The sequence below is a fragment of the Carassius gibelio genome, chromosome A5 (genome assembly GCF_023724105.1).
Source record: "Carassius gibelio isolate Cgi1373 ecotype wild population from Czech Republic chromosome A5, carGib1.2-hapl.c, whole genome shotgun sequence".
NCBI lineage: Eukaryota > Metazoa > Chordata > Actinopteri > Cypriniformes > Cyprinidae > Carassius > Carassius gibelio.
Window position 1 is genome coordinate 24,735,318 of NC_068375.1, and position 16,898 is coordinate 24,752,215.

The 16,898-nt window shown below is 36.6% G+C and overlaps 1 protein-coding gene and 1 pseudogene across 1 annotated transcript; one reads left to right on the forward strand and one right to left on the reverse strand.

The window, feature by feature from the left end:
• LOC128014972 (laminin subunit gamma-3-like) overlaps positions 1-16,898 on the reverse strand; it is a 47,961-nt pseudogene that overhangs the window by 16,798 nt on the left and 14,265 nt on the right.
• On the forward strand, positions 4,387-14,124 carry LOC128005955 (sterile alpha motif domain-containing protein 3). The gene is made up of 9 exons (XM_052592707.1): positions 4,387-5,147; positions 7,328-7,511; positions 8,251-8,412; positions 8,507-8,594; positions 8,791-8,946; positions 9,199-9,405; positions 9,524-9,692; positions 9,869-9,948; positions 10,550-14,124. Exons 1-9 carry the CDS (start codon positions 5,054-5,056, stop codon positions 10,847-10,849), a joined length of 1,440 nt encoding a protein of 479 aa, XP_052448667.1. The 5' UTR covers positions 4,387-5,053; the 3' UTR covers positions 10,850-14,124.

A 16,898-nucleotide genomic window follows, 5' to 3' on the forward strand; every position in this document is an offset into this window, starting at 1 on the left:
TTCAATGATGCATTAAATCGATCAAAAGTGAATAGAAATACATTTATATTTCAATTAAATGCTGATGTATATAAACTATGATTGCAATGCCCAATTTTCAGCAGCCATTACTCCAGTCTACTAAAAAAAAAACAAAAAAAAAACCTTGTGCTATTATCCTTAAGAAATGAATCTAATGTGCTGATTTGTATTCAAGAGACTTTTCTCATTATTAGCACAGTTGAAAATGCTTGTGTTGCTTAATGAACTGTGGAAATGAACTGTGCAGTACGAAGTCTTCTTTCAGTTGTCGAAGTAGTGAATATACTTGAATTTCATACAAGTCACTGTACAATGTTACTTTTGACATTTTGATTTCATAAATGGAAAACACAAACACAGTTTTCTAGCCATTTGATTGTTCTTTTGAGAGATGAAGGCTATTCTGAACACAAGAACAAAAGAACAAAGCAAACAGGATCTAACCAGCACAGGGGAGAGAAGTGCACAGTCCAGATTCACAACAAAACGAGGAGTACATAAGAGTGCGTAGTCTGAGAAAGAGACCCCTCACTGATGCTTAGCTGGAAGCTCCATCGAACAGCACACGCTAAACACCAGCTTTGTCTGCAGCAGTCAAGGGATGATGCTGAGATGCTGCTGGCCTTTAGAAAGAGCTCAAAGAAAAAGCCACATCTGACACTTGCATGATAAATTATAAAAAAAAATCCACAGATGAATAGAATCACAAGTGAATAAGTGTCATTTTCTCTAAAAAATATCTACAATATATTAGTGTTTCCAGACTTTTGAAGATTAGTGTATCTATACGTAAAATATCAGGTTAAAGGTGAAAACATGAAACATGACTATGGTGGGGAAACATTATATGTTGTATCATTGGATGACACCCTGCATGAATGTTGTGTACAGGCAAACACACTCCCAACCTGTCTCAGCATGGCAGGTCCCATGTTAATTGCAGTTGCAAGGTACACAAGGGGAGAAGGGTCCACCATTAGGGGTTTCCCTGGTGAATCCAGGAGCACAGCGTTCACAGAATTGCCCAGTGAATCATGTGGGACAAATACACTCCTCCAACCATCAAGCATGTGGGGCCATATTGTAGTTTTCCTGGACTGCAGATTCAAGGCTTACCCTGGAGACTTTAGAGGTGTCTGTAAAAAAAAAAAAAAAAAAAAAAAATTAGACATTAGATATTAGAATAATTTGAGTTAGAATGTTAGAATAATTTCTGAAGGATCATGCGACACTGAAGACTGGAGTAATGACTGCTGAAAATAAATTAAATTTTCACATATATTACAAGAGGAATCAGTTATTTTGAACTGTAATACTAGTCTAGTTTACGATATTATATATTTTTTTGGTATTGTTGAGTCCTTTTTTTTAAGGCAAAGAGGGATTCTTTGTAAAGAGCATTCCACCATGAATCTACACTGAGTGTGAAATCACTGTGTCCCGTCCACTTGTAATTGCCCTCACGGTGTAGCTTAGCTAGCCTGCCTGCTCTCTCTCCCCTTTGCTTACACACAGACAGACACCAGGACCACTGGGTGCAAGCAGATAGAATCTTTGATCACCATATTAATAAATGAACAAGGAATGAATTGATCAATGAGGGCTGAGTGGTGAGAGGTGGAACATGGTGAAGGTGAGTGGGTCTTTGTTTCTCTCAGGGCTCCACACCGCCTCATAAATAGTGATAGAGGGAGACTGTACACAAATCATATTTCCCTCTCACCTCATCTCTCTCTTTCTCCAGGGTCTATATGTCCTATCTTCTCAGCTTCCCAACTTTCACACCAGGACATGGCCAGGAGATTCATGTTTATGTGTGCTTTTGAAACATTTGTGTGTGTGTGTGTCATATACAGACAAGCTGATTATCATGTGTACATGGTAGCAGAAGGAGAGAGCACTTCAAACACATGCACGGATTGCAGCACAGCAGCTTCCAAGAATCAACAAGAGGACCTGTCAATGCAGGATATGCTAGAGAAATGACTATGTCCCTTAGTAAGGTGTAATTTACTTCCTTTGATGAATAAAGCGGACAAGAGTGAGTGTGTGAGAGAGAAGATAATTATATTCACAGTAATGCTCCCCCTGTAGAATCACACTGTTTGTCTCAAACTCTTTGCTGCATGTATGTGTAAGTGCTCCTCGGCAGGGATGTACAGAGTTTAGTCTCATAGTCATTTTTTTTTTCTTTTCTACAGCTCCTTACTATCTCGAATTAAGATATACAACAAATGCAAATGTAAAAAGCATCCATGAAAAGAAAAATCTTCAGGTTAGCAGAAAACTCTAAGAAAAATTGGCATATGCTGACAAGACGTACATAATGTTGCAGATGTCAGGACGGAAACCAAATGGTTTTCTCACGTTGTTCACACATTTATAATTATACAAACAATATTTGATAATAAGTCACGCGATCTCACTGGGCAAGTGTTTCAGTCATCCATGGAAACTGGAACACCTTCTAATGAAAACACAAAAGAAAACTTATTTTAAGAAACTCACACAAACTTTTCCCTATAACATAACCCTGTTTCCACTTGACGTTAAGATGCCTTTTTTTTTTTTTTATGGTCAGGGCTAAAAACATGAAAATAGTGTCGTAATAAATAGTACATACCCTGCAGTTGTACTTTTGGTATACTAAACTGGTATACTTAAAGTCTAAATTGGGACAACTAAGTTTTCTCACATATAATGCAGTTTAATTGTGAGGAAGTAGTGCTGAAGTCCAACTAAAGATTCACTTAAGTACATCTGATTGTGCTAAACTTACAAGTACACTTTAGGTACGCTTTAAATATATTGCATTTAAATACCAATATCATACAATCCTCATCAACAGAGACATTAACACACATTTAAGGCTTAATCAAGAAATGTGAAATACATTTAAATTTTATAATTTTTTTTTTTTTTTTTTACTGGTAGCTACATAATGTTCACTCATTTTCCAAAATTAAAAGCAAAAGTAAGATTACTGTTTTTAATGTTAAAAAAGAGAATCTGTTAAAGGGAAAAATATGGTGATATATGTTTAAAAAAATAAATAAAAATACTACTAACTGATGGCTGACTACAGTACAGTACATACAGCCAAGTTTGAGATGCATGTCCTTTTGCCATATTAAATCAGTTTCTATAGTCTTTAATAATGCATATCTGTGTCATTTCAGTCTTTTCCTTACACAATTGCAGAACACACATAGATATATAAACAATGACTTACAGTTCTGGCCGCCTTAATTGCTGATATGTAGTGCAGTTGGACTGTAAAGCATTCGGAGAAACTCAAATGGGGCAATAGATGGATTTAAGCTCTTCTATGTTAACCTGGAAACCAGAAAGCAGAGATAATAGTTAGAAACATGTGACTGTGTCTGCTATAATAAATGCTGTAGTGTTTTTCTAAAAAAAAACAGCACTCCTCAGAGTTCATTAAGGCACACTAGGTTTAGACATTTCCAGTCGACGGAATAAGGAAAAACTTTCAGTATGCATGAGTCACGAAATATATTAATTTTCTTGTCACTCTGGTAGGAAAGTGCCTGTCAAAACAACAAATGCAAATGTAAGAAGTTTCTATAAACAGACAAGCTTCAGGTTAGCAGAAACACTGCCAGTTTATTTGTTTATTTATTTGTTTATTTATTTGGGTCCCCATTAGCTTCCACAATGTGGTTGCTAGTCTTCCTGGGGCCCATAATGTGCTGAAACGTATGTACAATTAAAAATACACAAATATAATATACATATAACTTACATATAACATAACCACATGTATACATTTATCCACATATACACATTCACACACATACAACATTTGAAAATGTCAGTACCTATATAAGTCACAAATTAACTGGTGTAATGCTATTAATAATAATCTGTTTTAGAGTCTTCTTAAAATTACATATGTTGGATATATACCTTGTTCCAGTGACCACAAGCTGAAGGATAACATCATATTGCATACACATAGATCATGAGTGAAACCACAGTTGTTTTCTGATGTTTATTAATGTCATTCACACATTCATAATCACAAAAAATAAATACTTGATAGTTGAAAATAAGCCACATGATCTCAGTGGGCAAATGTTTCAGTCTGCCATAGAAACCGAAATACCTTCCAATGAAAACACACACACAAAAAAATAGATTTTAAGCAAATCACAACATTTTCCCCTATAACATAGCTTTTTTTCCAATTGGTATTAAAGGTAGAAATCACCCCAAAATTTAAATTCTGTCATCACTTACTCACCCTCATATCGTTCCAAATCCATAAGACATTCGTTCATCTTTGGAACACAAATTAAGATATTTTTGATGAAATCCGAGAGCTTTCTGAACCTGCATACACTGTTAGAAAAAGAGGTACAATACAGGTCCATTTTTGTTCCCTAAGGTACAAACTTTGCATATGTACCCTTAAAAGTACAAAAATGTATCTTTAAGGTACAATTGTGCACCTTTAAGGTACAATTATGCACCATCCATTGTACATTGTGAGCTTTTCGAGGTGTAAGGTACATATTTGTCCCTTACATATTTGTACCTTAATGTTTAAATATAAAATGGCAGGAATTAGTGGATGCTTAAAATGTCATCACTCAATATAGAAACACAAGTTAACCTATACTATCAAACTCAATAATTGTCAAACTAAATTAACTGTAAAGTTTTGAGATATGGGCAAAACAAATCAGAATGTTTTTTTTTTTTGTGAAGTGTCCCTTTGAATCATTTTTAATCATGTTAATGAGGATTATGTAATCATTTATATTCAAAAACAGTATTGAAGAATTTGATTTTCAAACCCTCTACCCTATTTATATTAGAATAAAACAGACAAATAATTGTTAACGATTTAAGTTGTGTTCTATTGAAAGGATCTAGCTGGATCTCTGGCTAACCAGAGTTTGACTCGGCGGAAGCATAAATATTGCAGCGCGGAAGGATACATGAGTGAATCGACAGTGATCCATCCAACCGTCAGTCTCTGTCAGTGTCGATCAGAGGTGGGAGGATGGCGCTTCGACATTTATCCACGGAGGATTTAATCACGGAGCTATTTAATTTTGGGATAGAGGTCACTGAAGAGGAGAGAAATAAATTCAAAGGTAAAGTATTTGAATTTTTAATCAGTGTTTGTGGTGTTAATTCAAAGTTGGAAGTTAACTTTTACTGTTAATGTTAGCGCTAGCCAAGTTCATACTCTGTCAACATTAGCTAGCTAGACTCACATTGACGATTTCCATTATTAACGTTAACTAGTTAACGTTAGTTAAAACATCATTATTATAAGTAGCAGTACTATCTTGGCTACAGTTTACCATCGAGCTAACGTTAACTTTTCGGCGGCAAAAACGATTCTCATCCAACTCTGCCGCCGAAAAGTAAACGGTAATGTGAAATATTAATGAAATATTAAAATATTTCAGAACAAAAGACTAATGGACGACAAATACTTTTTTTTTTTTTTTCCCATCATTATAGCTTAGCTATAAAACTACTGCGTCAGAGTTGGATGAGAAGCGTTTTTGCCGCCGAAAAGTCTTGTTCTGACTTATGTGAGCTAACGTTAGCTGGACTGCGTCAGAGGAGAACGATAAAAAAAAATATAAACTTTTTGCCGCCCAACAGTTTCTGGAATATTTTAATGCTAAAGCAAAGCCATTTGGACAGAATGTGACTATCGATAGCCAGTGAGGGTTGTGAAAGTATGATTTAGTCGTTATTTTGTTGTCAAACGGTCTTAGAACATCTTCGTAAAACCATGTAACGTTAACGTTACGTTAACGCTAACTGTGCGTTCACACCGCCGGCGTCGAGAGCGTCAAAAATCGCTCTTGCCGCTCTGTTCACGACGCTGCAGAGAAATTTGTGAGCGTTCAGACGCTCTGACGTAGATAGAATGCTTATTTTGTATTTAAAGCGGCCGCAAAGCAAACAAGCTTGTTGATCTCGTTCAGACTAACCACAAGGAGAGTAACGTTATAAGTTAACATCATTAACTATTGTTGTGGACGAAATATTAGGATCCTTTACTTAAAATGAACAATCTCAGACACCTTGGTCTACGTATCATTTTTAATTTATTTATTTTTTGTCCCTGTACGCAAACAGGGACACATAATAGATTAATACAAACGCGAAACAGCAATAATCAACCTGTCCTTTATTCTGCTTGGGAACTAATGTGGTCGGAGCTGCGTTCTCTGGAATCCTCTCAAGCGGTGGACTTCTACGTTCCGATTGGTTGCTGCCCAACCGCGTCATAGCTCATTACCATGAAGTTGCCTTGATTTCAACTCTCCTCGCCGCTGCTCGACGCCGGCTTATGTTGTGTTCACACCAAACGCGAATAGAGCGTCAAATTCGCGTCTACCGCGTCTAGTTTGCCGCTTGACCATTTTGAGATCATTCGCGCGTGGAATTAACTTCACAACAGACGCGAATTCGCGTCATGGGGGGGCTTCTGCCAGCTGAGTTCACGCAGCATTTTCAACCGCCATTTTTAGTCGGATAATTTTCAAAATATTACTGTTACTGTGTCATGAAATGTAGTTTTAAAAGTATTTCAGGCGAGAATGTAGTTGTTTTAAACTCAAATATGCAGTTTATTTATAATGACAGCGTCTATTTAAAAAAATGTGTTTCGCCGATCTCGGAGATGAGCTCCATGCGACCAGCGGGAGCTGCGTCATCATGAATCCGCCGAGAGCAACGCGCGTAAACGCGCCTTTGCATTGACTTAACATTGAAATCATTCGCGCCAGACGCTCTATTCGCGTTTGGTGTGAACACAGCATTACATTGAAAATGAATGACTTCCGGCCGCTTTGACGCTCTCGACGCCGGCGGTGTGAACGCACAGTAACTGTCCTCCATTCTTTCAATACATTCCCCGCTGTCCTAAAAAAAAAAATAAGATAGGCCTAACTTTACATTATATTAATATTCAGGGCTGTGTGTGTGTGTGTGTGTGTGTGTGTGTGAGTGTGAGAGAGAGAGAGAGAGAGAGAGTGAGAGAGACGTATTTCTAGCGTCTCTAATGAGGTAGCCATGCCTAAATACTTTCAATGTGTTTTATATGGATATTACAGCTTCTCAAAGTCTGAACCAAACGGCAAGCCCATAAGTTACCTCTGTATATGAGAAAAAAACTGGATCAAAACTATTTTTTCCCCATTGACTTACACTAACGTTACAGTCTGACATAATGTGGCTTTTTAAATTTTTGTATGTTGTTACCACAGTGGTGGTTAACATTGCTGTTTTTCTTTTCTCTATTGTCTAGATAATGAAGTTGACGGAGAAGCAGTGGACTATGGATTGACAGAGAGGATGATTTCATGCCTCTTTGAAGGATCGTTTAAGAAGCAAGCCAAATTCAACCGATTTGTTCAGCAGTGGAAAGAAACCGTGACACTAACCCTCGAGCCTGTCCCGGTACATTCAGAGAAGGCTACAGCGGAATCAAGGTACTGGTAACAGTAATGTTATGTCATCATTATATAGTTAGGCCTGAGTACCGTATTTTTCGGACTATAAGTCGCACCGGTAGAACCATGGAAAATAACTCTATAATCTCATAGCAATATAATATAGCTGGTTACCACTGAAGAAGTTTTTTATCTGGATCTGAATTCACCTGGCTCTGGTAGTTTATCTAGTGTAACATTATGCATAATGTTACACTGTCTGTGTAGTCTGAATGCAGGGGTAGAAAGTAACTAAGTACATTTACTGCAGTACTGTACCTCAGACTAAATGTTGAGGTACTTTACTTGAGTCTTTTCTTTTCATGCCACTTTCTACTTTTACTCCACTACATTCATCTGTTCCAGCTTTAGTTACTAGTTGCTTTAGTTACTCCACTACTTTATTACTAGTTACTCCGCTACATTCATCTGTTACAGCTTTAGTTACTAGTTACATGTAGTTTATAAAATCTGATGTTTGATTCTAAAGTAAACTAGCCGACAATACAAGGGCTACAAGTCCAACTGGGATGATGAGATCATTAAACACAACACAACTGGTTGGATCCTTTATTCTTTCTTCAATGGTTTAATACTTTAACTACATTTTCCTGATGATACTTGCACACTTTTACTGAAGTAACATCTACTCTGTAATAGGTAACAGGACTTTAACTTGTATTGTTACAGTGTGGTTCATTTGCCAAAATTTTAAGACTATTGTTTTATTTTATCATAGTCATGCCATCCCATCATCAGCCTTCCCAGCAGTTTTCATCATTCCAAAATTTCCCAGAGATGTTCAGACAAAGTTGGACCAAAAACCGCCATGTAAAATTGAGAGATCCGATCACAACAAAATCATAAGAACATTGTATGAAACCATGGCCCTGATCAAAATGTAAGTTTTGCAACCCAACTGGATCACGGCATTTGAGTTATTAATACTATGTCTGATGTTACATTCCTCACCTTCTTTTGCATCGCTGTTACAGGTTTCCGACCAATGATGACTATGTGAAAGTGTGTAAGGCCCTGATTTTGAAATACCCTTTCTTAAAAGACAAAGAAGGCAATGGTTATGTGAGTTGACAGAATATTAATTGCCAACCTTTATTTATTATACCTAGAGTACTAATCCAGTCAAGATATTAACTATATCTCTGCATTTTGATGCGCACATTGTTTTCCACCATGTATTTTCATGCTTGTGCTTTCAGTTTTCTGCAAGTGGTTTGTATGCTTATTTAATTGTTCTATTTTATATTCTTTTACATAGCATACCTGGCACATGTCTCTCAAACGTAAGTTCAAATATGAGCGGGTGCCACTGGTAGATGATGAAGAGGTGAGAAGAATGAAACAGAAATTTGGTCATCACACAAAGCCTTTACAACTGGAAGAAAACACAAGCAAACGAGCCAAGGCATCAAAGGTCAGAGCATCTTCTTTGGTTTGCTGTGTATCTATGTGTACATGTTTTACACACAAGCAGTGTGGCCCAATGGTTAGCCCCTTAACCCAGAAGGGAATAGAATAGTCCCCCCGTAAAGTGCTTTAAGTAGCTATGTTAAAGTGCTATATAAAATGTAATAAATTATTATTAAGGGCTCATTTTTCATAAACCTTAAAAAGGGGAAAAGCAACTGTCAAATAAGCAAATGTTTGTCATCCCTCTCTGTCGTAGAAGGTGGATATTATTGGGGAGGATGATACCTCAGTAGCGAGCCATGTGAAAGTCCTGCAGGACCAGTACCGGAAGACACAGCCAGATGCCCGAATTGTGGAGGAACGGATGATGAGGACATTTGCTTGGAGAAGGCGAGAGATTGCCAATGGGATGACTGTCAAAGAAGCCATTAACAAATATCCATTCCTTAAGAGTCCATGCGGGGTTTGTCTACATTTATTTCCTTACATTTGTGTTGGGAGTTCATAGTAAATTACTAAAGGCTGTCTTTTTTAAATTTTAAAATCCTATGACAATGTTGTGACATGTTTCCATGTTGCAGCTATTTCAGGAAATGGGCCGGCTTCATGATGAAATGAATATCTGCCGAAGGTTCGAAGATGGCTTTAAGGTTCTAGTACCCAAAGTGCTTAGTTTGACTCAAAGGAAATCTCCCCTTGCAGATCTGGCTTTGGAGGAAAGAGAGGCTGCCCTCACCGAAGATGTCCCTGGTAAGTGACTGACTGATCAGCCATGGTCACCCCTAGTGTTGTGGAGCCATTTAAGCTTAATATCTTTTCTATTTGTCTTCAGACAAGATAAGGTTTAACTAACCAAAATACAATGTACATTCACGTAATACACTTTTTTTTTTTCTTTTTTTTTTTCTTTTTTACTTAATTTTCAGGGATTGATTTCAGAGCTGCAATCCTGCTGTTGCCGATCCTGTTCAGGGAGAAAAATGACATTCTCTTCATACTTGGGGAGGTGTGTAATTTATATATATATATATATATTTTTTTTTTTTTTTACATCCCACAGAGACTGGGAGAATTATATGCATCCCTTGGATGTCTTACAAAGTTTCTAGCTATCAATGCTGGGCCTTGGTGTGGACATAGGGGGCCACATAGTTCAAACCTCACTGCAGCAGTGTGAGAGAGCTGTGCACTACAACAAAAATATGGTGTTTTTTGAAAATTCAACCATGTAAACCTATTCTGGTACAAATATAAACACAAACATAACCTTAAAATGCAGTTATGAATCTGAAAAGGAGCATAATATGGGAGCTTTAAGGTCTTTACTTACCGTAGATGTTTTTTTTAGTGTATGCATATATATATATATATATATATATATATATATATATATATATATACACACACACACACACACACATACATACATACAACTGTTCATATATATATATATATATATATATATATATATATATATATGAACTGTTGTTGTGTGTTTTCTTTTTTTTTTTTTTTTTTTTTTTTATTAATGTTTGTGGTAGATTTAAGGTAACTACTTTATGATTATACCTTAATAATGATAAGGTAACTACTTTATGATCTTGCAGGATCAGCCACCATCGCCATATCCTACTGTACAACTCGAAGCTGTCACTGACTGGAGGAGTGTGCTGACTCAAAAGGTCCCTGCAGTGGTCAAACTGGATGGGCAGTCAGTCTGCAGGGCGCTTGGTTTGGAGGAAGGTGTTATTGCTGCTTTTTGTGCTTACTTCATCTACAACGTGGTATATCCATCTCACCTGAAGAACACCCTGATTTTCATTCAGCGATATGTTCTAAAAATGTCTGAGGTTGATGATAAGCCTCTACCTGTTAGTGTGACCAGGGTAATCAACATTTTAGCTTGATCAACAACCACAATGCCTACACCATTCAGCTGTCCTAAATGCTCTCGAAGAGCCTTCACATTGATGAAGTTAATCCAGCATATCGGACTTGTTCATGCACATGAGCCACATTTTACCATAACGTGTGGCCTTAACAACTGTCAATCAACATTTTCTAAATATGAGTCCTTCCGACGACATATTTACAGGAAGCATAAAGACATTTATTTAAGACATTCCAGACGAGCCACTGCTCATGATATCCAGGAAACAGTAGTGGGCGAGGAGGAGCAGGGGCCCAGTGATTCTGTCAATCCTCCTGAACCTCCTGAGATGAATGAACTGTTAGTGCAGTTTAGAGAGAATCTTTTTGGCTTTATTCTGAAATCGAGGGAAAAAAACCACCTTCCTCAGACTGTTCAACAAGAAATACTGGATGACGTAAATTTTTTGTTTGACTTCTTTAAAGCAAACTATGATGCATTTCTAAAATATCATCTTGAAAAAAATGGCTTCAATGTGGAATCTTGTCCTGAACTTTATGAAGTTCTACAGTCTTCTGACTTTTTTTCAGAGGCATCAAAACTTGTTAGGTCTCCGCATATGTTGAAAAACTACTGCAAATCCAACCTTGAAATGACTGAACCTGTAGACTATGCACTGAGAGACCCAAGTGGTCGTAAAGTTGGAAGCTACTCTTATGTACCCATTTGTGATGTACTTCAGAAATACTGCTCTCATGAAGATGTTTGGGATTCTATGCAGAGAGAGCGAAACTGTGAAAGAGATGAACATGTTCTAACTGATTATAGAGATGGATTTTATTTCAGGAATCACAAGGTATTTGCAGATAATCCAGATGCTCTAAGGTTACACCTATATGAGGATGAATTCGAGGTGTGTAATCCGCTGGGTTCTAAACGCAACAAGCACAAACTTTGTGCATTCTACTACACTGTTGGAAACGTAGGTTCAAAGAACTGCTCACAGTTAAAACATATCCATCTTGCTTTGCTTGTCCGTTACGTTCATGTAAAAAAGTTTGGTTTAGATGTAATTTTGAAGCCATTACTTGATGACCTTAAGAAACTGTCATCAGAGGGACTTAATATCAGTGTTAATGGCATGGAGAAGCATGTTTTTGGAGCTGTAGCTGCAATATTGGGAGACAATCTGTCATCTCACATGATAGGTGGATTTGCCATGTCTTTTGGTGCTGGTCGAATCTGCAGATACTGCATGGCTACTCACTCTGAGATGAAAAAGAACTTCAGTGAATCTGATTTTGTTTTAAGAAATGTTGATGTACACAGATACCATTTAGAATGTGTAAAACAAAATCCAGAAAACAAAGGAATGTATGGAGTTCGTGGTGGATGTATATTTGACCAGTTAGATTACTTTGACGTCACAACATCTCTTCCTCCCGATGTCATGCATGATTTCTTGGAGGGTGTAGCACCGTTGGTATTGAGGCTTGTTGTATGTAAAGCTCATCAAGAAAAACATATAACCATACAAGAACTAAATGATGAACTAAGAAAGATGTCCATTGGACAAAATGATAAGACAAATAAGCCTGTGGCTTTCTCAGAAAATATTTTACATGGATCCAGTGTTGTTGGATCTGCTTCACAGAAGTGGTGTTTATTCCGCCTACTTCCTTTCTTGATGGCACACAGGGTACCTGAAGGCTGCAGTTACTGGCAGATCTATTTATTGTGTCGTGAAATTGCCGACATTGTAATGGCACCAGTTGTAAAAAAAGAGTCCCTTCTTCTTCTTGACCAATTAGTTTCTGAGTTTTTGTGTGGCATGGAAAAAGAGTTTGGAAATGTGATAACTCCAAAATGTCATTACTTGATCCATTATTCTCGTCTAATGTTGTCCTACGGTCCTTTACGGTCTTTGTGGTGCATGAGATTTGAAGGGAAACATCAGTATTTCAAAAAGGTAGCTAGTTCCTCAAGGAACTTTATCAATGTTACATCAACTTTAAGCAGCCGCCATCAGTTTAGACAGTGTTGGGAATTTTCCTCAACTAATATGTTTGGGGAGTATGAGAGGGTTATGGGACGCAGTGTTAACACACTGTTACAGTCTCTTCCTTCAGCTCTTAGGCATTCCATAACTGTTAGTGAGCATTACAAACATGTCAATTTTCAGGACATTACACTCAACCGAGTAACAGAGGTTGTGATTAACAGTGTTAAATACTGTGTGGGAGATGTCTTTGTTGTGGGTCATTTGCACTGTGAAAAAATACCTTTGTTTTTTCAAGTCAAATATGTTCTAAACATACACACAGATTGGGCGTTATGTGGAAAACTATTAATTCCTCTTTCTTTCTGTCATCACTATTACGCCTACTTGGTGAAATATGAACAGGACTGGACTGTCCTTGACCCTTTTGAGGTGATGGATTTTCATGCTTTGGATACATACTGTGTCGATGATAAACTGTTTGTTAGAATGCGGCATTTATGTTAAGCTGTGTTGGGAGGGTTGTAGAGCGTTGTGGATGAGCTCAACGCTTGTGTTTTTTAAATCCAGAACACATCAAGTGTCGTGTAGTTTATCCGTTAAGTGACTTTACTTTGGTGTGGTGTGCTAAAGTGTTTTGCTTGGTCTTTTATAATATTGCTGTTCTTATTAGTGATGTTCATGAAATTGAAAGAAGCAAAATATAAATGGGTCCATTGTATTTATTCCCTGCTACGCATCTATTCACTGATATTGCTGTTCATTTTGTTTTTGAAGTGGCAGTAAGTTTTCAGTTGGTCAGTGAAATGCTTCTTAAAAAATGTAATTCATTATTTTTAATGTTTTTTATATCAGACATGACATCCTAAACGTTGTGGCATTTTATTTTGGGATGTTACATTGTATGGTTGTGAGATGAATTATTATTGAATCTGTGAATTAAACTGTTTTCCATTTTAAGGACTAAAATAAATGTCTAAAATTCAGTTAGTTGTTGTTTGCCTTTATTTTCTTTCACTCCTTAAGGAATAAAAAGGAACTTTTTTGCCACCTAAAGGTACAAAATGGCTTTGTCACTGGGGTGGTACCTTAATGGGACAAAATTGTACCTTTTTCCAGAGGTACTTTATTGTACCTTTGTCTAAGGTACATTATCGATCCTCAAAGGTACAGTTTTGGCCCTTAGAAGGTACAAACAAGTAAGGTACAAATTTGCTCCTCTGACTCGAGGTACAATAATGTACCTTTGAGGGTACCACCCCAGTGACAAGCTTTTGTTCCTTAAAGGTACCGTTTTGTACTTTTTTTTCTGAGAGTGTAGACAGCAATGGACTGTCATTCAAAGCCCAGAAATGACATTGTTAAAATAGTGCATGTGACATCAGTGGTTCAACCGTAACATTATGAAGCTAAGAGAATGTAGAACGTCCATCTCTCTCAGTACATCGTCTCAATGTTCTGGTTCAAATAAATAAAGCTGGCAAAAAAAAGTCATTCTCTCTATTGAAATATTCAGGCATGTTTACGAAGACTGTACAGCATGCATCTTCTGCTTGCAAACAAGGTGCTGCACATCTGGGTTCTTTGTCAGAACACAGACTCCTGCATTGGCGGCACCACACACGTCGTGGTACTCCCCAGAACTGACTGACATGGAAAAAAAAAAATTGTTGAATTCATTGATATTTTTGGTTTCTTTGTGCACAAAAAGTATTCTCATAGCTTCATACAATTACAGTTTGAACCACGGATGACACATGGACTATTTAACAATGTCCTTACTAACTTTCTGGGCCATAAAATGTTTCAGTTACATTGCTGTATATGCAGGGTCAGAAAAGCTCCTGGATTTCATCAAAAAAATCTTAATTTGTGTTCTGAAGATGAACGAAGGTCTTAGAACAACATGAGGGAGATTTATTAATGACATAGTTTTCATTTTTAGGTGGACTATCTCTTTAAGATGCTTTTTTAAAGTTGTCAGTGCTAAAGACAGTTGAAAATGGTATAGTAATTGCTGCAATAACCAGCTTTTAGCAATACTGCAAGAGGAAATGATAACTCTAGCACTTCTATGAGAACAGCTACAATATATTTTTAAACAGAAAGTTCAATCCTTTGATAAATCTGGCATCTCTTCACCCATCAGAGGTTGTGCATTCATGTTGAAATCCAATGAACATCCTCATTAGTAACATGAACAACAGTATTCTTTTTAACATGATGTGAACCTGTCTGCAAATGTTCCTAAAGAGCCATATGTTCTGATTTACCACCAGATCTTAGAATCAGTGTTTTCTGGCAAGCCATTGTATGTTTTGGTTGTCCTCTGATTTGTGTAAAAGTGTTAAATGCATTTTGATTTGTACAATTACATTTACATGTATTTAAATGTATTTAATTTAAATTTACAAATATTAATTTATTACAAATAAGGAATACAACAAAGTCATTCATCCTAAAGAGCCAGTAAAATAAGAAATGTCAATACAAACTTTTGCTTGTTCAGAGTACCAACTAGAACAAGGATGAAAGTAAGAAATAGTATAGAGAAGAATTGCTGTAGAGAAGTAAAATTTTTCTTTTTTTTTGCCGTTTTATTTTTGCTCAGAAAGATTTTCAAAAGGACTAAGATTTGTGTTTTGTGACAAAACTGATGAGGGGAAGTACCCACATCTACTCTTGGATAAAGGATTCCAGACAGCCATGAAAACATAAAATCACAAAACAAACTTATGTGGGAAGATTGTTTGGCTTAATTATTCACACACAAAGTGATAAGATCATTGTTAACAGCACACAATGAGGCATAATTAGAGGCAAATCAAATAAGCACAGTGTCTTTTCCCTTTCCATTACATTGCTTTAAAACGCCTACTTAAAATATTGGCTAAATTTGATGTAGTACACTACTGTTTCTATATCTGCAACATCTTTATATGGAGTATAGATGAGGCAAAAATGACATATCTCACTTTTATCATACAATCAGTTTAGTTCATGAGCAAAGGCATAGTAGTGATCTCATTAAATTGTTTCTGCCCATTTGCATAAGCACTGTGCAATTTAAAATAAATACATATTAGAAAAATCTAGCCAGACTACCAAGTAGTTTTAGTTTAAAATGTTCAATCCAAATCTGAATTTTGAACTCCTTTTAACCCATGAGTCCTGTTTGATAACACTTAAAAAAAAAATAAAAAAAATAAAAAAAAAAAAATAAATATCCGATTCTCACTACTAACTGGTTGCATATTGGCATATATATTACTAGCATATTGGCTGTCTATTAGTACTTGTTAATCACATATTAATATCTTATTTTGCACGCCCATGTTCTAGATCCTTTAACCCAAGCCCAAACCTAGACTTAACAACTAAGTTACAAACTATTAATAAGCAGCAAATTTGTGGTTGATTGAGAGAAAACTCTTAGTTAATAGTGAATATGTTACACACCTTAGATACACACACACCTTAGAGTAAAAGTGTTGATGGGCAACTTCTCTAAAGAGGAATAAGTCTTCTGCATTAACCAATATTCCAGAACTCTTCAGGCAAGAGCTTCTCCAGTTCAGCCGTAAATGACATGCTAATGGTCCGTCCGTAACTTAGCGACCTTGTCCCCAGATATCTATCTGCAATATAAAGATAAAACATTTCACAATTACCATACATATTCCAATTTGCATGACCATGGTGTGATTAAGCAAACGTGTGTAATATCTATCTGACAGCAACAGCTGGGCTGTGAACTGAGTTAAGTGGATTTCTCAAGGGCAGCGCAGAATTTTCTGGAACACAAACTCACAACCTGCAGATTACCAGCACATTGCACCAGCCACTGAGCCGCAACGACCTGATTACCAAAGATAAACACCGGTACAATGAAGAGTATGTGACCGTGAAAGATAACAACAGTAAAAATATAATAGAAAACCAAAATGTTCAGTTCAAATATGTTCAATGTTTAGAAACTCTCTGATCTAATTGTGTTTGTACATCCCTATATACAGGAGTATGGTGGCTGAGAAAACTCAACACACTGCAAATGAAAAAAAAAAAAAAAAAGAAATATGCATGCCAA